General features: G+C 40.7%; 1 protein-coding gene across 9 annotated transcripts in view; it reads left to right on the top strand.

Annotated features, from left to right (window-relative positions):
• The window catches only part of PTPRM (protein tyrosine phosphatase receptor type M), an 827,815-nt gene that overhangs the window by 560,450 nt on the left and 241,757 nt on the right, over positions 1–25,608 (top strand). For all 9 annotated transcript variants that reach the window (XM_037050333.1, XM_037050337.1, XM_037050335.1 and 6 more), the window contains one exon: positions 22,693–22,825. In XM_037050333.1, the coding sequence (XP_036906228.1) occupies positions 22,693–22,825 (133 nt within the window). The remainder of the gene's footprint in view (positions 1–22,692; positions 22,826–25,608) is intronic.

A 25,608-nucleotide genomic window follows, 5' to 3' on the forward strand; every position in this document is an offset into this window, starting at 1 on the left:
TCTTGTTCTGTAGCTCTTCCTAGGTATACCTGCCAATCACTGTTCTTTTGAGTTTATTACCTTTTGGCATAAAGATGTTTTCATTTTTAGATAATCAAATATGTTCCTATTTTCTTCTTTTTTCCAAGGTTTTTATTTGGAGAAGTACTTCACATTATTTCAGGTTATTCAGCATTACCCTGATTTGTTGCTCTTGACTCCTTCTAAAGTTACCACTGATAGGGAATGGAGTGTTGCCAAGAGAGATCTAGCTTTTTTCCAGATAAACAAGTTAGGCCACTCTAATTAATAAGTAAACAATTATTTTCTCATACAATGGAAATGCCATATTGTCACATTTAAGTTCTCACATTTAAATCTGTATGGTCCTCTTGGTCCTTTCCTAGGCCATTATCATACTCTGATGACACTGATTTGCATGATAAGACTAGAATTCTCTCCTAATTGTTTGACAAAAATTCCTCACCACTTCTGTTTCCAGGTCTACATATCAGTCCCTATAGTGGCCTTAAATGACTGGCCCCCTCTTGCCCCTTTGAGTCCTCTCATCTCCTTCTGCCTCATTACACACCAGTCGCTCTGACCTCCCTCTTCTTTGGACGCATCAGCCAGGCTCCTGCCTCAAGCTTCGGCTCTGGTTTTTCCTTTGGGATTGGCTTCCCCAGGCGTGCACTTGACTGACATCCTCCTCCAGTCCGTGCTCAGATCTACCCTCTCATTGAAGTCTGCCTTGAGAACTCACCCTTCTCAGCAGCACAGCCTGCCACGACACCTCACTGTCCCTTCCACACAGTCTGTCCCCTTCCACACAGTCTGTCCCCTTCCACTGCTGCTTGCCCCTGTTGATAGCACTTTTACCCTCTGTGCTTAGTTTGCTTCATTTGCTACTGTCTTCCTCCTCCTCCTAGAATAGACACCTCCTGAGGGCAGGAATCTTCATCTGCTGTGTTCTGCTATATCCAGGCATCGAGAAGGTATCCCAGTCAGTGCACACCAGGCAGTCAGGTCCCCAAAATGCCCCTGAGATAATAAAATGTATACATTATCATAATTGTGTAAAACCTGATAACTTTCTCCATTTATTCCTATCTTGTCAGATGACTTCTAATACAAAGTCAGAGTTTTTGTATAAGCCTCTCTTGTCAGGTTTCCCTTCAAAACAGATTCCAGGTTCAATGACGTCTCACTTTCTCACAGCCACCGCCCCAGCCTAGGCCCCTGAAAAAACATTTGAACTGCCTTCTGATTTACTCTCGTGGCTCCCTATTAATTCATTTGCCGAAGAGCAGCTGGATGGAGCTTTCTGAAACTGAAGTCTGGTTCCCTCATTCCTCTTCTTAAAGCCCCCATCATAGCTTTCCACTGCACTTAGAATCAATTCCAAACTTCCAATCACAGCAGAAAGGGCCTGCACCATCCCTGTTCTCGCACTCGGTTCTCAGCTCATACCACTCTCTCCCTCTCAGCGCTATCTTCTTACTGTTTCTCCAAATCCACACAACAGCTCAAGTGCCAGATGCTTGCCTTTGCCGGTCCCTCTGACCAAAACCTCCTTCCCCCAGACTCCACGTGACCAGCTCCTTCCCAACAGTCCAGATTTCGCACAGAGGTCATATTCTCAGAGAGGCCTGCCTAGCCCACAGTGCTTGCAGTGCCGTGGCCTAGTCAGCTCCCCAGCCACTGTCTGGCCCACCACTCTGCCTCTTTTTGAAGTTCCCTGATGACTTTATGTTTGCCTCCCAGAATGAGGTTGGAACAGGCTTTGTCCATCTTATTCCCAATGTAGCCCCTTAGGTACCCAGCAGGTAGTCACCATTATTTAGTAAATAATGAATATTTGATTATCTTTCTCGCTAAATGTATTCATAGATATTTTATAGCTTTTATCACTATGATGAGATTAATTTTAATTTAATTGTTCCAGACAGTGGCCTACCCACCTACACCAACGTTATCTGTGTTCTGCTCCCACTCCCAGACTGCGTCTGCCCACCCCTCATCCTACACCTGTCAAACCCAGTCAGCGGGTCCTTGGGGCTCCCTGTGAGTGACAAGCTGTGACAGGACTAAATGCAGATTGGTGATATTTGTTCTTCTGTGGGCCTCAGGCTCTCTCTTTGTAAGATGAGCACTTCAGTTAAATCAGGTCTTAGTGACAATGAGTAGCTCAGACAACTGAATGTAGTTTGGGGATGGCAGGGTTGTTCACTGGACTGTAGCTCAGTTGGTGGCAAGAAGAGCAAATGCAGAGGTCCTGCGGCAGGAAGTGGGATGCCCGAGAATAAAGAACCACCGGCAGGCCATCGGGCAAAGAGGATGTATGGGGAGTGGTCAGGGTGTGCAAGCCGAATGAGTCCGACACGAAAGACATCAGTCTTGATCCCAAGAGCAGCAGGTAGCAGTTGAGGGGTTTTCCAGAGCAGCAGACAGGTTCAGGTATGAACTATGTACTCCAGACGTACCAGAAGCATTGGAGATGAAAGAGGCCAAAAGACTGAAGTAAAATTAAGAAATGGAGGATGGTCCCCCAGAGTGAATGGACAAGAATAGAAGAGCTGAATGCTAGGAAATTAATGCAGTTGAAGTACTGGCCCTGGGTTATCAACAAGGTACAATCAGCATGGAAGAGCACGTGATGGGGAATTTAAGGCACAGGTTCAGCATATCAAAGGCCACTTTGAGTACCTTAGAGATGGAATGACTTCATTCAACCTCTTGCCTAAGATATCTACTTCATTTATTTTGAGAGCTATTTCCGGGAGTAGACATATGAATAAAAAATGACAAAGAGCATAAATGGTAAAACTCAGCCATATTGATTGAATATATGGGCACTGAGATAAAATCTCACCACTTCAGCTGCAGTTATATTTTTGCCCTTTCAGTAGTTCAGTGACTAGACCCATAAGGTTTTCCATTAGAGATTGTTAATTGTGTCTACTATGAAATAAGTATAGAAATATTTTATCTACTACTACAGGGGTCATATTTTTCATGTCTTTATACTTTTTACAACCTGCCATTCAGCCCTTAATGCTTGAAAGGTACTTAGAGGCCAGCTATAATTTTCCAATAGAATGAATTCATTTGTAAAAAGATAAAATTGCCTTAAAGGTACGGACTAATTTCCACACCACTTTCTTGAAAAAGTAACACGCAGGAGCTCCCCAGTGCGACAGCCTTCAGGAAGAGTGAGGCTGCTGGAGGTGCAGCAGGACCCAGTGTCACCAGCTCTGGGGTCCGCCCCCCATCAGACCCCGTGGGAAGTGCAGAGGTCCTGTGGTGGGAAGCAGGAAGACAAATTCTGATAGAAATACATATGACCTCTCAGTCTTTGAGATATTTAGCTGTAGGGAGCTACGCTCCCCAGTGCTCCACGAGGTTCGTTGTCCCTGCTCTAGGCGGGAAGTGTTCAGGGTTCACTCAGCCATCCTGTGTGTGAAGAGCTTCTCGTGTCCTTGAAGACCTCTGTCTGTAATTATCAGCTCTGTTAAGAGATGAAAACTCAAAGAAGTGTAACTCGTGCTCTTTGCTCTCAAGGAACTCACATCTGTCATCTTTGTTAAGACCAACACAAACAGCTCAATAAATATTTCACTTCTCAGATGCACCAGCATCTTGAACTGTTTGTAGTCAGTGCATAATGAAGCTAACAGGAATGTAGCTGCACTCTAAAATGTCACATCCATGTGACACCAGAGTCATTTTCAGTGTCAGGAGCTTTGCTTTGACTTTTTGAGAGAATTTTATGTGAAAAATAAGGGAAGAAAATCCCACCTTTAGTCTTCCTAATAAGTAATAACGTCCAGCTCTTCATTTAAGCTGATAATGAGTTTATTGGAAATAGTAGCTGAATTGGAACTACCATTTTCCAACTACATACCCTGGTTTTTTCAAATGCAGCATTATATATAGACAGGATTAGCAATTCATGTGCCCCAACATGGGCATTTCTTATTATGCAGTAAACAGGAAGGTATCAGTGCTGTGAATTTTGGTCATGTAGACCCGTATAGAAAGATAGTGTGAGGAGAATTTGGTTTAATTTCTTATAAAGGTTGCTTGAGGACTCTAATGTTTCCTTCTCAACTAGAAAGAATGTAAAGTGAGGGGAAATTTTTATTCTTCCTGCAACACCAGCTGAATGCATTTTAATGGGCTGTAGTGTCACTTGTGATTTATTGCCCTTTTTTGTTCTTTTATGCGTTATATTTGTCATTTTGCTGTGGCAGTTTCATCTATAAAACAGTATAGTTACAAGAGAATGGTGAGAGGCTGTGAGGCTGCCACTGGAGAGTCTGTCTGGTTTCCATTGTCACTTTTTGGAAGGAGATACTGAGTCAAACATCAAGCATTTGGTTTCAAAAATAATGTATTTTAAAAGATGTGTATGCACTGAAAAAGTATTGTTTTCCATTTTTAATACATACTTCAGGATTTTTGTGTAAAAAATGTTCAAATTAAGGCAACCTTTTGATTTTTGAATATTCTTTTGTGTTTTCTCTTTCTATCAGCAGTGTGGTAAGGGAAAATGAAATGATATATCTAAGCATAGAGCTTTGTGGCTTGCAAAGCGTAAACTGAAATTCCGTATTGTAAGAAATCTACCTTTTTTGTTAATAATCTGGTGCATAGCCAAAAATAATGCTCAAACTAAAGTTCTGAGCTCAAAATAGACCAAGGTTTCAGTAAAAGATGAAAAATGCTGGGAAAAGAAAGTGACCGTAGTCTAAAAAATAGCTTAAGATTTTTGTATGAAAGAATTTATACTGGTGAGTTTAATTATTTTGAGTTTTCTATAAGGCAATATATTGTTTCAATATTATAATGGAATTAAATTTTTGCATTTTCGAAATTAGGCATGGAAAAGACATGGGTATTGTTAAAATATTTATTAAAACTGAGCGACAATATCATTTCACTAGGTCTTTCTCTTTACCCCAATGGCTAGTTTGAAACCCCACCCTACTGCTAATGGATAACCAGTTATGATATTTTGGGTTTTATACCTTTACTTGCTTTAAAAAACTATTACTACAATTTAAGATATAAGGTAGGTTTGTAAGCAAAGGGCCCTGTTGTACTCTATGATATTTGGTTGAGTTTGAATCATTCTCTCTTATAAATAAGTATTTTTAGAATACTACAAAATACTTAGTATTTGTGAGAATTGTTTTTAAGTATTTATGGGCATGATCTAGTATATTTAATCAAAATGGAAAGGAAATCAGAATTTTCTTCACTATTTTAGCTGAACATTGAAAAGGAGCAGATCAAGAAAATATCAAGGATAGATCTAGAGTAAATGAAATTCTTTTAGAAAAAAAAGAATTCTTATCTCAAATACATTACTAACCTTATAAATAAATCAAGGGGGAGTCAGGACCAGTGAGTGAAAAGAGAAAAAACAGTCGTTTTGATGAAAATACCTCATTTTGTTTGACCTTCTGACAGTATCAGAGTCCAGACTTTGTCATCAGTGTCCCCAGTGTGCTGAGGTGGGGGGCGGGGGGGCCAGAGGGTTTCAAAAGACTGACTTCTAAAATTCTAGCCTATTCCGATTACATAACCTCTCCCCCTGCCACCTCGACTTTTCACAGACATACTGCTTTTAGAATTATCACTGTTTTTAATGTGAGGGGAACTGGGATTTGGCTTTCCACAGCTGCTTCATTCACAAGCCATGGTGTTTCTAGCTTAGCTACCATGTGCTCTCCATCAAGTGACCTCTGTCTCCCTGGGAGGGCTGTCCTAAGGGCAAGGGGAAGAGAGAGGTGGCTCTTTGATGCGAAACTGCAGTTCCTGCCTAGCTGCTTCCCCGCCCCTTATGCTTGTCAGACTGGAGTCCAGGCCTTCAAGAAGGGAGTATCGCTCTCCTTGACGAAAATCATTTAAAATGTTATTTTTATTAAAAATCAATATATTGTGGAATAAAATGCAGCATTTGCCTGTTTTATTTACAAAGCTCAAACAAAAGACTTAAAAGAAGTTTCAATCTAGTGGTAGGCCACTTGAGATAAACCTCAGATTGGTGTGGCCTGTCTTCTGCCCTTAGAGGGACAAATGGCCAGCTCTGAGGGGAAGTGAAGTTTATACTCCAGATCATTTTCTGAACCACATGGCACACTTCCTAGGGCAGTTTTCAAATATGTCACACAGGAACCTGGGCCCAAGGAATCTCTGCACCAAATTTTAATGGGTGGTTTACATGGATGCTCAGTCTCAGGACATATAATTTAGAAAGCACTTACTTTATAGATAGAAGGTAATGAGTTCAAGTCCAGACTCTTGGGAAAATGTCTTAAACTCTCAAGTTCAGCTTCCCTATCTCTAAGATAGGGGAAATGGTATTTATTAATTTCATAGTGGGCAGTGGGAGAATGAATACAGTAATATATTTATATATTGAACTCACATAAAGCTAGCCCAGGCTAAAGGCAGAAATTGGAAAAGGCAGTTGCTGATAACTTTTTTATGGTTTTGTTGTTGTTATTCTGATGGAGGGTTGCTTTACACAGGGCCACTGCCAGTCCCAAGTTTGAATGCCACAGCCCTCCAAAGAGGTGCAGTGCTGAACTTCTGGGAGAAGGAATGGATTTCTAGATGCTACAGAGGGTGTTATTTGCATGAACACAATGTGGATGGCATGGTCTCCAGGAGCAAAGGGGCATGGAAGGAATATCATTATTCTTTCCTATGTCATAGCCTGTAATGAGTCCCCACGGATAATGTTTTCCATTTGCCAGTCTTCGGGACAGAAACAGCAGAAGTATGACCCAGGCTATTATCTTGCTACTGCAAGCAGTGATGGTGATGATGATAATGATGAAAAAAGTTACTGCATTTTCAAAGACAACTACTTTACTCGAAGGAGTGTGTAACCTATTCTGTGCCTCCTGTAGCCTAGGACACGGAATAAAAGGCCTGGCTCCCTTTGTTGTCCTGGCTCTTTGGGGTCCCTTTGTTCCTCACTGTCCTTGGTTTACATGTGGACACCATTCTTTGTGTTGGTCCTTCAGTAACATCGTTTCTCAAGGGAACTGAAGAGGATGTGCTTTAATAAAACTCTGTTAAGAAAGATTATACATTATTTTATTAAATAACTTTTTCAGACACTGGTTATGAAGTTGGAAAATACAGAGTGGTTTGTGAGGGAATGAGAAGCATCACATGTTTTCTTCAACATGTTGTTTTCATTTGGAAGAGTGAAAACCATCTCTGAGAAACATTCTTTGAAAATGAGCCTGGCACCTGCTAGGCCAAATAAATGGCATCCGCTCGGCCCATCCATCAGTGTCTCTGATGAGCTTTCCCATCTACCCTAGTAAGGATCCAGGCAATCCATCACTTCAGCCATGTAATTGATGTTCAGCTTGATATGTATAGTTTACTTATTGGTATTGCTAATGATGCAACTATAAATTATGGTTTATTATTGATAATAACAATGTATTCTTCATGTTGGAGCTCTAGTAAAAACACATTTCAGCAGACCAATGTTTGTCCAAGAATTTGCCTAGGTTGCTGTCTTATTTACTCAAGATTATTAACCAGTATGGTGGGTTCTTCTGTGTGTTTGAAAAATTTCTTTACCTAGTGGTGTATATTTATGTGTAAACGTGCATGCACATGGGTAAAGATCACATGAGAGGGAGTTACATGTCTCTTTTGGCTACTTTAGAGGTTAATAAACGTCTTTTTCATATTTCTCCCTTATTTCTTCTGTGAGTAACAAGGAACTTAGAGAATAATTTCTAAGCAGGATCCTGGAAATGATGTGATTATTTTATTAAATGAAATCATTCTAAATAATTTGAATCCTATTAGCATTATCTTAGTAGAAGTTTCTCCTTTTCGCTTTCTAGAAAGTCCCAGATCACTGGACTTACTCTGCAGCAAAAACTCTAGTTAGTGACTTCTAAAACGAATTCCACATGTGATCATGAAAGCTGGTCTCTAGCCACTTAATTGTTCCATGTATTGAGTTCGTAACACTTTATCCTTGATGGATACTCATTTGCTGTCTCTCTGATACCTGCCCAGTTAATTTTCTCGTCATCGGTAGATGTATATTACACTGCCACGGTGCTGAAAATAGAACAGCATTTCACCACTAGTATTTATTTCCACGTTCCTTCTTTCCATTAATCTCATTGTACCACTGATGAAAATTTGGTCAGTACATTTGTTGGGGAAGACTTTTATGTGTCTTCAACACATAAAAAACCCTCCTGAGAAAAACCCTCCTGTGTGCACTGTCTCATGCACATTCAGTGGGGCTGGTGCTCAGATGTTGTCCTCCTTCCTCGGCATGTTGTCCTGATGCCCGGGCAAGGGGCCCCTCCTCTCAATAACCCCCTTGCTGAGTACTGGGGGTCAGTGGGGGAAAGACCACAAAATAGAACCTGTTGTCTTTATTTTTCACTTCTCCTTTTTATTTCCTTTTATACCCATTTCCCTGTCTGAGAGCTTTAACATAAATGGAAAATGAATAGTTAGGCTCTGTAAAGTGTGCAAATGGAAAAACAGAAAATTTAAATGGGATTTCTTGTGAGAAATCTTTGATTCAGCAAACATGTTTCTGCACACACTGTGGACACATTATCAGATGCGAAGTCGGTCATGTGAGGGCCAAAAGTAAAGCCGGCTTTTTCCCCCGAGGGACTTATGTTAGTATGGGATATCAGGAATTTACCAAAATAACTGAACTCAAGACTGAAAACAGTAAGTTCTATATGAGAGGGGTGAAACAAGGTGCTGTAGCAGTCCAGTAGGAAAGAGAATACTTCTAAAAAACAGTCAGGAACAGTGTTTGAGCTAGGTGCGCTTTGAAGGGTGGGTGCTATTTAAATCTGCAAAAAGGTGAGTAGGGGAGTGCTTCCATGCGAAGGAGCAGTGGGAGCAAAGGCCCTGGGAAGGGGAAGTGTTGGATGAATGAGGAAAATTGACCATTTTCATTGGGTTGGAACATAGGTAGGTGAAGGAGGACAAGCAAAGAATGAGGAAAGGGGGTGGAGCCAGCTCATGGAAGACCTTGATTGACTTTTGAAATAAGCATTAGAAAACTATCATTTGTTTTGTTTTTTAATGAAAGAGTGACCTGATTAGAGCTATTCTTTAAGATCAGCAGGGCTGCAGTATCTAAAAGAGACTGNGAATGAGGAAAATTGACCATTTTCATTGGGTTGGAACATAGGTAGGTGAAGGAGGACAAGCAAAGAATGAGGAAAGGGGGTGGAGCCAGCTCATGGAAGACCTTGATTGCCTTTTGAAATAAGCATTAGAAAACTATCGTTTGTTTTGTTTTTTAATGAAAGAGTGACCTGATTAGAGCTATTCTTTAAGATCAGCAGGGCTGCAGTATCTAAAAGAGACTGGAGGTGATGTCCACTTGAGAGTTAAGTACAAAAGTCCTGAAGAGAAATAAACAGGCTCGAAGCAGTGGGAATGGAGAAGGGATGAAGAAAGAATAGCATTTTTTGACTTTTTAGAGTTTGGGCAGGGAGGTGAATCTGTCTAACGTCAGGTGACTACTCTCTACCCCAAGGATAGAATGAGTAAACCTCCTTTGTAGTGTATTTCATTTTCATGTGCTCGCGGTCAAAATGTCCTTTATGTACAAGAAAAATGTATTTACATGCTCTGGCTTTTATTGCCTACCTAATGTATTCTGAGTACTATGGAGACAGGGAAAAGATGCAGCTTTTCTCAATAAGAACTAGAACTCCTGTTCATTTAAGCCTCTGTATGTATGTTCAAAAATATTCCAAGTTCATACACAGATCACTCATGATAATTGTCCTCTTTATAAATGCCTCCTACATGTCTTAAGACATTCACTCAGTATAGATTTACTGAGTGACCACTATGTCAAAGCATTGTGTTAATTGCAAGATGTCAAAGGTGGACAAGAAATAGTCCTTACTCTTGAAAACCTCCAGTGGAAGACAGTATCAGGGCACCTGCTGGGCTTTTCCTTGGATAGATAAATGACCTCAATTTCTTTTTTTTTTTCATAGCTCTTTTTTTCTGCCCTTAGATCATTTGTATTTCCTTTCTTTGATTCCTTTTAGCATTTCTACTTTGAGCAGCCTTTTATACCCTGGAATGATTATTATGTGGGTATCACTCCTCTAGACATTTCCAATCACATTGACTATACGACGGGGCCTTTCTTTTCTGCGCTCAGGCCCAGAGAGTCCTTTGTCTTCGTATGTCTTATTTTTCTTCCAGGATTTTAACTTCCTTATTGCATTGTTCTGTACTTCTGTTTGGTTGATTGGTTAGGCTCTCCTCTTGACAGCTAATCTAGATGATTTTAAACTTGAGCCTTGTCTTCCAAAGTCTTAACAGTAATCACCCAGGTTTACCGAATTACTGGAGAAAGTTGTGATACACCGAAACAAGAGTGGGCTTCACAGACACTCCTAGCCCAGAGTGCGGCCCCTCACTTTCCTTCTCACTGACTGAGACGGGAACCTACTCATCCTCACTGCTTCTGCTGCCTCAGTCTCCTCATTTGTAAAATGGCGGTAGATAAAAAGTTGTGTAAGATATCTGGCTTATAAAGAAGATCTTCCAAAGTGTCAGCCTTGTTCTTATATAACTTAGTGGTATCTGGGCAATCCGGTCAATATGCTTTAAATTCCTTTACAATTAAGTAAATCTTCTGATCTTCACATATTGTGGGTGATTATAAAACTAGGCTTTTATTCTACCAGGTTTGCCTCCCGTTGGTGTAAGGATATTTTTAAATAGTGCAGTGGAAGAAATTAGCTAACTAATAATATATGAGAATGTGTTTTAAAAACAAGAACCCGATTAAATATTATTTTTCCATTTGCCATTGTCTGGAAAAAAGTCCTCACAGATTTTTAGGAACAATGGTTCTTTTTTTAAATCATTTTAAATTTTCAATTACAGTTGGCATACACTGTTATATTAGTTCCAGGTGTACACCCCTGTGATTATAGACATTATATAACTTACTAAGTGATCATCTCAGTAAATCTCATAGCCATCTGACACCATATATTGTTATTAGAGTATTGTTGACTGTATTCCCTACTCTGTAATTTACATCCCCAGGACTATTCTGTAGCAACCAATTTGTACTTCTTAATCCCCTCACCTTTTTCACCCATCCTCACCAACCCCCTTCCGTCTGGCAACCATCAAAACATTCTCTGTGTCTATGAGTCTGTTTCTGTTCTGCTTGTTCATTTATTTTGTTTAGGTTCAATTGTTGATAGATATGTATTTGTTGCCATTTTATTAGTCATATTCTTTACCTTTTTCTTCTTCTTCTTAAAGAGGACCCTTTAACATTTCATATACTATCAGTTTGGTGGTGATCGACTCCTTTAGCTTTTTTCGTCTGGGAATCTCTTTATCTGTGATCTTGGTTGTAGGTCCTTGCTTTTTATCACTTTGAATATTTCTTGCCAATCCCTTCTAACCTGCAAAGTTTCTGTTGAGAAATCAGCAGATAGTTGGCTCCCTCCTGGATAACTGACTGCTTTTTCTCTTGCTACTTTTACAGTTCTCTTTTTGTCTTTAACCTTGACATTTTAATTATGATATGTGTTGGTGTGGGCCTTACTAGGTTTGTCTTGTTTGAGACTGTGCTTCCTGGTCTGGGACATCTGTTTTCTTCACCAAGTTAAGGACGTTTTCTGTCATTATTTTTTTAAATAGGTTTTCAGTTTCCTGCTGTCTCTCTTATTCTAGCAGCCCCAGGATGCAAATGTGGGTACACTTGAAGTTCTTCCAGAGGCTTCTCATACTGTCTTCATGTTTTTGGATTCTTTATTCTTTTTGCTGTTTTGATTGGGTGTTTTTGCTTCCTTATATTCCAAATTGCTCACTTGATTCTCATCTTCATCTCCCCTACTGTTGAATCCATGGAGATCATTCTTTATTACAGTTAGTGCATCTTCATTTCTGACTGGTCCTTTTTTGTGCTGTTGAAGTTCTTACGAAGTTCACTTAAGATCCTTATAACCAGACTTTTGAACTCTGCCTCTAGTAGGTTTCTTGACTCCATTTTATTTAGTTCTTATTTTGGATTTGTTCTGTTCTTTCATTCGGGCCATTGTTTTCACCTTTTGGCAGCCTCTCTGTGTGTTTTTTTTTTTCTCTTAGGTAGAGTTGCTGTGTCTCTCAGGCTTGATAGAGTGGCCTAATATAGTAGATGTCCTAAAGCCTCCAGTGGCACATCCTCCCCTATCGCCCAAGCAGGACCCTTGAGGTGCACCCACCCCATGTGGGCTGTGTACACCCTTCTCTGGTAGTTGAGCCTTGATTGCTGGTGGCATGTCAGTTGGAGGGATTTACCCTCAAGCCTATCAGTGGCAACTGGCTGAAACCACTGACCCCTGACCACCGTAGAGGACCATCTGTGCAGGGGCCTACCCCACAGCCCAGGATTTATTTCAACAGGGCTCTGGGGCCTGCGAGGCAACCCCTTAAGTGTATCACTTGTGGAGGTGGTTGGGTGATGGTGCTTTAACATGGAAGATGCCCAGTGCTGGCTCTGGAGCCTCCTGGGAGGTGCAGGCCAAGGTCAACCACCACCTGTGCTCTGCCCAAGGCCACCTGGCATGAGCTACAAAGTGATCTGCAGATGGCTGGTAATTGCACTGGGCTTAGAGGTGCCCAGGTGAGGCCAATCTGTGAACCAAGACCAGCTGCTGCTAGTGCTTAGCCTGTGGCCACTTAGTGGGAGGTACAGGTACTGCTTGTATGAGAGATTTCAAGAAAATCTAAGATATGATCCAAGATGGGCCATTAGTATGGAAAAGACACTGAAAACAGCTTGGGTGGGCCCAGAAGTTTAGTGGGACAGAGCCTCAGGGAATCATCAGGGCAGGGCAGACAGTATGAACTAGGTTGATGGAGCCTCAGATATGGGTGCCTGCCAGCTCTGGCTCTTTGGGTGAGAGCTCATCAAAGAAACAATGGCCTCTGCCAGCACTTCTGTCCTAGAGAAAGCTGTCCCACCCCAAGCTGTCACCTTAGTGCCAGATGATTCAGTTCTTCCATATATGTCTCAGGTGCCTTTCAAGCTGCTATCCCAGTGCCAGAGCTCAGAGGGAGTGAGTCTGAGTAAGTCAGTGCTCAGGCCCTCTAAGAAGAACTGCCTGGGACTTGAGCAGCCCCAGGTCTCAATCAGACACAATCCCTGCTGGGTTTTAACCAAATTATGGGACTTCTCTACATGGCACTGGGACCCTGAGCTGGGGTGCCTGGGACCCCTCTCTCCTCAGGGGTGACCTCTGCAGCCAAGACATCCCTCCCAATCTTTATCCACTACATGTGGATGTGGGACCAAACTGTTCAGCATCTTCACCCCTCCTACCAGGCTCCATGTGGCTTCTTATTTATTTACTTTTTTAGATTTATTTTAAAGAGAGAGAAAGGGGGAGAGAGACAAAAACATTAATGTGAGGGGAAAACACTAATTGGTTGCTTTACTGTATGCACTCCAACTGGGGATCCAAACCCATAACCTAGGTATGTGCTAGGTTATCTATAACCAGATATAGAATGTGCTACTTTTGATGTATGGGATGACATTTCAACCAACTGAGCCACTTGGCCGGGGATCAGTGGGGCTTCTTATTTAATCTCCTAATTGTAGAACTTCCATTCAACTTGATTTCAGGCAGTTCTAAATGATGGTGGTACTGTATTTTAGTTGTGATTTGATATTAGCAATGGTTCTTGAGTTGGATTTTTCTTTGTAATGTGTAGGGAATCATCTAAGGTGTCATACCTAGGTTCCTGGGTCTTACCTCAGACCCTGGGTCTGGAGTCAGTGGGAAACCCAGATGTCTGCTATTTCAAAAACTCTCCAAATGATTCTTAAAGTCCCTTTCATTGGAGAACCTCTATTCTAGAATAATTTGAACAGAATGACACGATCAATAGAAGCCTTGTTTATTAAAGAATTTCATTGAGGAAAAACTATATGTTTACTAAATGAGAGTCAGTGGGTTATATGGCCCCACTCTCTCCTTAGACCCTGGGAATCCTCCATATGTTTCTAAGGGCCACCTTCTGTGCACGTAGCTTATTGGCCTGGGAGACACGTCACACTTCTGCATGCATTTTGCTAGATTACAATACATATGTTTTGAAACTCAGAAATACTGATTCTTCTAGGAAGCACAAAATTTATTAGGTGTCTCTACTTACTTTTTGATAAGACAGTGAATGACAAATTTCAGGCAGCAGACAAAGCCACCAGGGTTTTTTTACAAACAGCGACTACTTTGTTCAGGAAGCTGTGGTGATTCTTTCTCCCACAGGAAGGATTTTTAAGAGCTAAACATAAGCTAGACTATGACCTAAAGGCACAAAATCTGGAAGAAAGTTTGAGGGGCAATGGTTTTTATCTTAATGCCTTCAAACTTAGTTTCAAACAAACTTAGAAATGTCCACTATTAACTGGTCATCCTCAAAAACATCTACTCCCATTCCCTGTGTTGATTATTTACTTTCTATGAAAGGTAAACACAGTTGATACCGTATTACTGACAAGTTATTCCTTCATGTTATTACTTGACCATGATTTAAGAAATGCAGATGGAAAACATAAAGCTATTTCATCAGAATAGTAATAGCACTAGTAACTCTTTTGAAACTTTTAACACCCAGATAGTAAGTGATAAGGCTTGGACAGATCACCTTTACCCACAAGGTATTGGCGACATCAATAAAGGAGAAAATTAATTGTCTTGAAATTAGAACAAAAATTAAAAAGTAGACTAATTTTTTAGACATGGCGTATATCAAACAATTCAGTATCTCAGTTTTATGTGAAAAATTATGTTTCTGATTATTACTTGTAAGTCACACATGCTTTGCATGTCCTACAGTGGAAATTAGGGACAAAGGAAAAATTATAAATTCAAAAGCATAATCAGGTTACAAATAATACATAAAGTGTGACTGTAGATTATTCCAGCAGTAGTGATTGACTTGCATTCTGAGGAAGAAAAACAATGATATATAATTTAAATGAAAAATTTCAGAGATGTTTCACAATTACGTATAATGTTAAGGTCCAAGTGAAAAACCTAAACACAGACTGCAAAGAATTCATATTCTCTGAGCATCAAAACATGAATGAACTGTCTCACAGTAATGTTTAAAACCAGGGCATTTCTATTTTTAAGAAAAAAAAATCTTCCTCTGGAAAAGGTAAAAAATAAAAACCTATGAAAATAACTCCCTATTCTATAAAGTCGTAAAAATGCTATTACAGAGTGTCTAAGACTCCTTTTTCGTTTTGTCTGTCCTCTACATCCCTGGCTTCCCCTTTCTCGCCCTCAGAGTCACCCCTTGACCCACCATTGCATTAAGATTCACATTATGCCTAAGGCTTCCATAAATGAAATTTTACAGTATCTTTTGGGAACAGTACTCTTTGAGGCACACTTGGAAGAACAACGTTTTCATGTATTTCCACAACTTCCAATTTATTTTCTACTTTACTCTCATGTCCCATTTCATTTTCTCAAACCTCCCAGTTTTTCCTTTCAGCAGTACCTGTGGTTGCTGTCCCCAACTTTTTTCTCTCTTCCCCCCATGTACCAGGAGTGATGTTTTGGTATTTGTTTTGCCCCTGAAGCGTTTAGCACACAGTGATATGAAGTATTTTGTTGCTTGGATTCAGCTCAAGCATTGAACAAAAACACATTGCCCCCAGCAGGAAGTTGGCCATGCATTTCCATAAATGGCACCAACATCCACCCAGTCCTTCACACTGAGACCTGAGCACACCTTTGTGCAGCCATTGGGGTGCCTTCTGTGAGTCCTCTTTGTCCTTTGAGTTCCTGTCACTTTTTTAGAAGAGACACTGGAGGCTCCTGGCCTAGAAAAAGCAGTAGCCTTCCCATGGCTCTCTGAATGTCCCTTCTTTCCTTTCTTCAGTCAGCCTGGGTTGCATTCCCATTTATTCTCAAGGCACTGTTCCATTATCTTCAGTGGCACCTCATTTCTTAAATCTAGTGCAGGCTGTTCTAGCTGGCAAGCAATGCCCATCACCCCATAAAGCTTCAGTTTCTCAAGCTCTCTCCACTACTTCCCCACCTGCTCCAAGCTAAACGAGAACACTATCACAAAGATCTCTTCGTGCTTCCTACCACCCTCTCTTGGTTCACGAAGCATCCTTCCCACCCATCTAGTGGAGTCCTCACCATCCTTCAAGTGCATTCATGTTGTGACCTCTGACAAGGAACCTTTCCTAGTCTCACTTTCCCCTCTTCCCCAGTCGGGTTCTGTAGCTCTTCTATGCACTTCATGTGGCTTCTTGTCTTGTGTACTGAAGGATGAGGGTGTTGTCTTCTCACTTATCTTGAATTTTCTCGGGGAATCTAGTTACAGTGCCCTGAACATAAAAAGTACTTAGTAACAAGCTGTTAACTTGAAGACTGCTGAACACCAAGACCAGCCATGTCATGTGAATAGGATTGCTGGAGCAGATGTCCTTTTTAGGAAAGCTTCTACCCTAATTTGACCACTGATCACTCCCCACTCATCTTTAGGCTGTAACTCTGAGTGATATCACCTTATGCCTTTTTCCCTCCTCTTCTTCTACAACCTGGTAGTGAGGAGTGAGGAAAGGGCCTAAAGCCCTATGTTCCTGGATAAACCCACAGTCCCCACCCCATCCTTCACATCTAACCATCACTATCTGCTTTGAGATCATTAGGGTTCATCTCATTGTGCCCCTTTTCTCAAGAAGCCCAGGTGGGTAGTTCCTTCTTCCTCCTTTAGACCTTGACCCCCTACCACTCTGCATAGCCCTATCTCCTTCACCTCTCTCCACCTCTCAAAGCCCTTCTTCTGTGTCCTCTGGGACTCAAGATCAGTCACCAGCAAATCTCATTCATCAGCAGCCTCATTGGTTCACTTTCCAACTGTCCTAGGCAGTTGGAAACTGAACTTCTCTTCTTTTCTTTATTATAGAATGTCATTTATGTAATTTAAAAAACACAAGCATACAAAATGTATTTTACAAGGCTGCATGCATATACATTCCAGGACCTATATCCAATATTGAGTGCGGGCCCAGAACAAGGACTGGGGAGAGGAAAGGGTGCAGGCAGCAGGATTAAGGAACAAAGGGAAAAAATTAAAGTGAAAAGAATAAGAAAAAGAGAGGCCTTGCATGGGCCAACAGAGAATGTGCTATACTCTGAAGAACAGTAAGTAACATCTGAGTTCCTTTATAAAAGCAAAGTCAGATCTGAGTCGAGGCAGACGCACAGCTCACTAGGCACCATGCAGTGTGTCCCTCATGCTTGGAGCATATTGGGGGCAGGGGGTGGTGATTAATACTCAACGAAACGATGGAGCAAGGGTGGTGGGTGGGTCCCCAAGTTCCCACACTTCCTCCCTCCTCCACAGTCACACTTGATCTTCTTGATCACTTTATCACTTGGAAAATGGAGCAATAAAAAGAAGCAATCACTCAAATGTTCCTTTGCCAGATCACAACATTTACTCATTCTCAAGCCTTTGTGCCCATGTGCTTGTCCTTCCTGTTCCTCCAGGTAAACTATCTGTCCTGTGACTGAAACCAGTACCATCTTTTGTAGTGGGGCCCATTCCTGTCTGCCCTTCAAGAACATTACTCCAGCATCATCATCTTTCCTGCATCATTAACTTTCTCCTCTCTATTGAATCATAAACATAAGCATCCAAAGATGCCCTAATTTCTTCCATCTTTAAGAAGAAAGGAAGGGAGGAAGGAACAAAGGAAGGAAGGAGTTCTTTTGCCCCCACATTCCTCTCTGGAGCCTCCACATTGATGCTCTTTGTATTTACACTGACTTCCTCCTCACTGATTTCCCTCATTTGGCAGCTCCTTTCATCTACTGGCTTCTCCTCATGAAGGTCAATCTCAGTCTCCCTCTCTCTCTCTCTCCGTCTCTCTATTCACTTCCAAAGTCTCATGCAGTCTCATGCAGTCTCGTGGCTTCTCAGATGGTTTTAAATACCATCTTCTTGCTGACAACCCCAAAACATATGCTGCGGACTTGGATATCTCCCTTTTATTTCCAACTGCCTACTTGCTATCTCCTATGAATGTCTAATATTTCAAAAGTAACTTGTCCCAAACCAAATTCCTGATTTCTTCAACTACTTCTCGGTTCTCTACATTTCAGTAATAGGCAACTCCATCTTTCTAGTTACTCATGCCAGAAACCTGGATATTATACCTACATCCAGTTCATGGGCAAATGTATCTCAAATCTATCTCATGTCTTATCCCCTCCATTGCCACCATGCTTTATCCTAAAGCATCTCATCTCTTGTATGGATTATTGCAATAGCCCCACAACTGGTATTCCTGTTTCTACTGCTGACCCACACACACAGGCTGTTCTGAACACTGCTGCCAGTGCGGTCCTGTTAAAACATAAGCCAGATCACACATTCCTCCACTCAGGATCTTCCTACAGCTCCCGTCTCCTGCAGAGAAAAAGCAAAGTCTTTCTAGTGGTCTGTGGAGGAACCCCCCCTCTCTGACACTTCTCCCACCACTTTCCCTGGCTTACTCCGCTCCATTCACACCTCAATATTCCACAGTCTCATCTTGTACTTTTGACTTTTTCTTCCCACTGTCTAGAGTGCTCCTTCCTGAATACCAGTATGTTTCACTCACACTCCTCTTTCAGGTCTCTGCTCAGTCTGTTTTCTCAATAATCCCCCATCTCAGATGGTAGTAGCAACTGCCTGCCCTCACAGTCTCCACTGTCTCCAGGTGCTTAGCACCTGTTTCCCTATAGCACCCACCACCCATTTGCATCCTGCCTGGGGTATTTGTTTACATCTGAGTCTGTCTTTCCCCACAAGAGTGTAGCTCCTGTGAGGACAGAGGTTTTTATTTTACCCATGAGTTCACTGCCATATTGCTAAAAGAGTTCATGGAACATACCTGGATATTCAATAAACCCTTGTTGAATAAATGAAGAAATCACTGATTTTCCCCTATATCCAAGGATAGCATTGCGCTAGTCACCCTTAAGCAGAGATTCTGAGTGCCCAAGCTGTCTCCTTAATGCTTCCTCATCTTCCTGTTCCTTCCCTTTAGGAAGGCTTCCCGTTTCCTCAAGGTGAGACTGCCCCAGTGCTGTGGGCGGGAGGGTTACCAGCAGCAGGCTGCGCTGATGGCTTCGTGGCCTTCTGGATTAAGGCCTCCCTCCCTTACATCTGCTGGGAAATTTGGGGCAGACAGTTCGGTAGTCCAAATTGGACTCAAACCTCAGGCCACTGGCTAAGTCCCTCATGTCCTCAGCCTGGCATGCTGCTGTTATTTAATTTAACATCGAACAAAGGGCCAAAACTGACTGTTTCCTGCCAAAATGAAAACCAACCAAGTACTTATGGGATAACCAGGGTTTTTCGAGGTTCTTCACATTAGATGTTATATTTGAAACCTTAAATAATTCAGGTTCACTGGAATACCAATTTTTTTTTAATTTTTTAGCGTCAAAACAAAACAAAACAAAAAACCCAGAGCTTCCTAGGAGTGAGTAGAGTGAGTGTCTGTGAAGATTAAGTTCCATAATTTTAGCAGCCTCTCATCCTCAATCTTGTGGAGATAGTTCATTTATTCATCATTTTAATAAATATGTTTAAGCCTGGATAATGCCTTTTGTTAAATGTATACATTTGAATTTATTTTCTTTAAGTGGACTTAAATATGCAGTAAACTCTAAACAGAATGCACAGCACAAGAGGAAAAAAATGCCTTTCCATCAAAAATTACAATATATAGTGCCCCCCCCCCAAAGAATTAAAGTCATGCCATTAGAAACCTGGCAAGAAAATACAACACAGAGGGGGGACTATTATGAAAACGACTCTTTTGCCAAGCAATTTGTAAATTATACTGTGAAATTTAGAGAGATGCTTTGGTGGGGAGGGAACAAGCTATCACTTCCAACCGTGTTCTGTCACGAGATCGTCCTCTGTCTGAGGCTGGCTGGCAGCTCACAAGCACGTTTCCACAGAAACAAAGTGGAGAAAAGAGCATCCTGTGGAAGGAGAACATGAAGATGTCCGTGTCAGAAGGGCCGGAGGGCAGAGCAGGCAGAGAACAGGAATGATGTTTGTCTCGAGTGAACCTGGAATAAATGACACACACCTCCCTGAGGTTCTCTCGGGGCCGTGATTCGTTTCACCCCACGTGTGCCTGTGTTCACACTTCCCCAGAGTAGCTTACTCAACCCAGACATCCAAATCAGTCCCTTCATTCAGGCACAGCACAGTGGTCTAGTGGCCGTGGCCTGTGGCAGGCAAAGTGTGGGGTGGTTCACAGCACCAAGCAGCCCTCCTAGCCCTTTTTGAGTCCCCCCTTACCATCTTCTATGACTGCTACCCTAATTACATTGCAACTGAGTCCTGCAGAGATAGAACATTTCATTTCCTTGGCCTGCAATGTGAAATGAGTTAAAAGTGAGTGCTAAAGAATATAATACTGATGTTAGTTGCATTGGCTGCATAGCGATGTGCTTGCCTGCTTTTTAAGGGGAATGAAAGGCCGTGGGGAGTGATCTCTTCTCCTAACCCAGAGAGGTGCAGGGCCATTCGCCAGTCCTCACACAGCACAAGGAAGGCTGAAGGAACACATCACTAGGTGCCTGACTCACAGAAGCAAACATGTGACCGTGGTAAGGACGCACTGACTACAATGCATGGGTTCCGGCCATGTTCTTTTTTATATTCAAGTTTTTTAAGCTAAACTAGGTTTTCTAAAAATGTTTTTTTTCAAGTATTGTATTTACTGGCATAATTTAGTTATGAAAAAACTTAGTGTCACTTATGTATTTGGAGAATTTACTACCTATAACTAGTGAAATATATGGAATTGCTTGCAATATGCCAACACTTAGAAAAATAAAGCCAATTTTATTTTATTTTTTAAGTCAAGATTTTTTCCATTAGATAGAAAAATCAAAATTAGAAACATGGGGACTTTCTTCAGTTTTGTGAACTTGAAATATGTTATTTTTACATGGATTGCTTTTTTTTTTACTTTTCATTCATTTTTATAACATATACATTTTATCTTCAAAATTTTCCTAACAGTTTATTTAATGCGACAATGTCCTCCAAATCTACCACTTGGTTGTATGTTCCAGTGGCATATTGGAGTAGTATACTTAAGATGTAATTACAATAAAAGTAGTAAACATTAGTATTTTTAAGATTTATCTGGACAATATCACTGATGTGAGGAATATTTATTCAAACAAAATAGCAGGACATCTTCCTGAAGTTGTCAGAAATAAAAATGACCTGTGAAGGGTCCAGAAGGGTTTGTTTTAATAAGTTGTGATTTTTACGTCATCACTTCCATCGCAGTTGTGGCTTTGATTGGAATATGCACACAGAGGAAACACGCAGGGAATCGTGGCCCTTTGCGGGACCTCCTTCTCCGTGTGATGGCCACAGCTATGTCCTGGCTGCAGAGTCAGTCACCTGTGCAATCTTAGTGTGAATGCCTTTGGAAAGAAACATTGTTAGTTTGCTCCCAATGCAAACAGATGAACTAATAAGATCTTGACGCTCCCAGTTTTTCTGAGATGGCTCATCTTAGAATAAACCCCCTGTAGACATGGTGATGGTGACGTTTTTCAAGAACCAGATGAAGCATGAAAGGGGACAAAGGGGTGGTACCAATATTCAATTTTAATTATGTTTTTGCCAACAAAAACAAGAGGAAAATTTTAAGTTGAGAGATTTAAACATACAGTTTTCCTCCTTTCAAGTGACGTGATGGCTCAGAAGCTGAGCACTATCTCACTCCAATTAAAAAGGTAGAAGCCCTTTTAAAAAATTGATTCTGTTTGGTGAATTGACACTACCTTCCTAATATTTTTCATCTTGAGCTCATTTAGCAGAGGAAATGGATATTTCATCAGACGTTGATGTGACATTCCATCACATTATGCCATGAACAGGGCAGACGGCGCTGTGGAGATGGGAAAGCCAGAGAGCTGGGACAGCCGCCCCTCCAAGGCTCTGGTTATCTCATTTAAACAGATATTAAATGTGGTGCCAGTAGTGTGATCATCAGCTGCTTCCTACTTTGTATAAATTGCTTACAAGGAGTCTTTTTGCCTACCAGATGTGACCTAGATTTAGATTTCCAAAGGCAGGGGGGAAAAATCTCTTGTGTTAAAAACAGTGGCTGGTAAAATGCATGGTAAATGAGCTTATCTCACTTTTCCAGGTGTTTGGGTTAATATGTTATGGAATTACTGCTTCATTTATGAAAAATAATTGAGGAAAATGTTCCAGCAAATCAAATTTGGATAAAAGCTTAGGATAGCTATTGTGTTAGCGAGTTTTGAAATGGCAGAAAGAGCAAAGCGCCAATAGAGGTAATGAAAATATAAAAAACTGTGTTTGAGAAGAATCTCTTATAAAGGGGTCAGTTATGTGTGTGCCATCCAACTCATGTTATAATTTAGTGAAATACTGAAGAACAATGTGAACAATTAGACTCCTTTCAGTGCATATGAAAGCTGTAGAAAGAGTCAAAGCTTGTCTGTCTGTGGGCTCTGATAAGTCTTATTACTCTCTTACATGCAGCAAAAAAAAAAAATTTTAATGTAACATCTTTATTCTCACTCACCTATTTTCTTTTTCATTTTCTTTCGTCTTTAGGAGCTGCTACTCCAAAACCTGTCCCAGAACCTGAGAAACAAACAGACCATACAGTTAAAATTGCTGGAGTCCTTGCCGGCATCTTGCTGTTCGTTATTATATTTCTTGGAGTTGTGTTGGTAATGAAGAAAAGGTGAGCCCCTCACTATTGCCAAAGATGCGGTTCTACCCATTGTTGTCAAGTTGCTTAATGTGTGTGAAAATATCCAGTTATTGAAGTGGCTTTGATGATCAAGACACATCTGTGACTGTTGACATTTTCTCATCATGTGGCACTCAAGGTTATGGGATAAAAGTTAGAGTAAATGGTTGTTGTTTTGTGTGAATACACAGAGCAAATCATCCAAGATAACAAAAATTGTGTGTTTTTCCACAAGTCGGTGCATAAAGCTCTGCAGGATCTTTAAAAGCACTTTATTCACCAGGAAATCTTCAGTACTTATTACTGACATGCTAACACATTTGGTGTTCTTGGTGATCTGAGAAAGAAGCCTTCCTGCTCATGACAACGAAGACAATGAAGCTGTTCCTTTCCGCTTGTTGTACTTCCTCTATTCCTTTCTCTCTCTTTATCACCCATCATTTGATTGCTATTGTTTTTAATTTTGTTCCTTTCCATTTCACTTCTCCCTACCTCTCTATGCATTTATCTTCTTTTTTAGCTATTTATCTCTATTTCTTTCTCCCTCCAGGTATCTTTGTTTTTCATTTTCTATTTTCCTTCTGTCTCACCTCTCATATGTTTTTCTCCTGGAAGTACTTCATCTGCTCCCACCTTGATGTTTATATAGATATCTTATCTTTGGTGCCAGTGGTATATACAGTTGATGTTTTTCAGTACGGTTCTATATAAATTCTAAGCATCACTAGACCCTTCCATGCCTGCATACTAACACTGAACATTTTGGAGACATTTATTTGAAGCTGTGGGAATACGTGGAGTTTTGTGTGACCTGGCAATCAGTTACCCTGTGACCTCACCTAAGCATTAACTCGTCCTCCGAGGGTCAGTTCTGCCAGGTTAACTCATTGTTCTACCTGGGTCTCTCAGGTAGTTATGGAGGCTATGTGATAAAGTATGCATTTGAAGATATTGCTTACGGTATCATATGGCCTTGGTACAACTTCTGACTAAATACCAATAACTCATAAAATTTACATGATTATTTACTAGGTAATAATCTCACAGCATGTGCCACTTCTGTATTTAGTTTTTTTGGAATATAGAATATGCTCTCCATAAGGCAAATTTGCCAATATACTATGCCCATAAATACAAAACTTTTATGATTCAGACCTGAACAGTAACGTGTAACGTGGTGTTACTGTCGTATTTAACAGAAATTCTTTAAACTTAAAAATTTTCAGGGTTTTCCCCCCAAATTTAAATGTATATTTTTTAAAGTTTTATTTTTAAACAGAATAGTTAAAACATGATATTAATCATGGATAAGTTGCTGGAGTGTTTTTGATATGTAATAAGCTATGTTGTTTGGTTACAAGGAACACTGAATATATTTTTATTGAGGTGTAATTGACATATAACATTCTGTAGTTTCAGGTGTAAAAGCATACAGTGGGAAGTGATTATCTAGTTAACACCTGTCACCAGTTACATAGTTACAAAAATATTTTTTCTGGTCATGAGAACTTCTAAGATCTATTCTCCTAACAATTTTCAGATATGCAGTGAAATATTATTAACCGAAGTCACCATGCTGTCCACCTCCTCCCCACGACTTATTGCAGCCAGAAGATTATACCTTTTGAGCTCCTTCACCCATTTTAGCTGCCCCCTAACCCCTAGTAGAACACTGAATTCAGGCTGGGAATTCCGAGATCTTTGTTTTAACTAGCTTTGTGAATCTGAATTTCTCTGGGCCTCAGTGTCCCTATTTGTAAATCAAGAGATTTGTACTACATGATCTCTAAAATCCCTCTTATTTGTAAAATGAGAGATTTGCACCAGATGATCTTTGAAGTTCCTCCCAGTTTTAAAACATTGTGTAGCAGGGTATGGTGACAGTACTATACACTTGCTGTTCTAGAAGTACAGTGTATTTCTGCACTTCACTGTGTAAACATACCCAGTGTCTCTTCCAAAAGCTCTCTTTGTTCAGGCAATTCAAGTCTAGGATGTCAGTGATGAGTGGTTTATCTCTTAGCCACGTTTCCCACTGCCACATAGCAGGCACTCGACTACAAGGGGGGGCAATGGGGAAATGAAAAAAGGGAAAGACATAGAGGGAAGGAAACGACTTACCTCAGGTGTGGGTTCAGAATAGTATTAGTCAGTTTGCTGATTAGAGCCTGATGCTACTAAGCCAGCTTCGAATTACTGTTCTATAAGGGCTTGTTTCTTCTTCCCACAGCACGGAGGCAGCCAATGCAAATATATGCCTTTGGTCTTAAAGATAGACTGGGCCCAAGAGAAAGTGTGGGTGAAACAAATTCATTAATATTTCTTGAAATACAATTGGAAGTCCACCCTGCTGAGGAAAAGTCAGTAGTTACTGTCCATGTTTCTCAGCAGGCCAGGCAGGTTTGAAACCTTGGGAAAAGGAACAGCAAATTTTATTGGGAGGCATTTTCAATTATCAGCTTAACTAAGATTGTGTTGTCTTCTGTAAGAAATAGTTGCTGAATGTAGGCCCATAGTGGAACATGGCAAATCTGTTCCATTCATACTAACTCATGGAATTCTTTTACATCTAGGCAATACCGACTAAAAACTGAAATGACCATCAGTTATATTTGGCTAGAATGCTTTATAAACCTGTCACAAGTTAATGACTAGTTGTTAATTTATTTATGAGTATTAATTCATTTGAGCCTTGTCTAGGCTAATTTGAAATCTTCTTTTCCTTAAAAACTGTTAAAAACCTTTACATTCGTTTTTTATTCCCTAATTAAAGC

The sequence above is a fragment of the Sturnira hondurensis genome, unplaced genomic scaffold (assembly GCF_014824575.4).
Source record: "Sturnira hondurensis isolate 20B ecotype Veracruz unplaced genomic scaffold, ASM1482457v3 Scaffold0006713, whole genome shotgun sequence".
NCBI lineage: Eukaryota > Metazoa > Chordata > Mammalia > Chiroptera > Phyllostomidae > Sturnira > Sturnira hondurensis.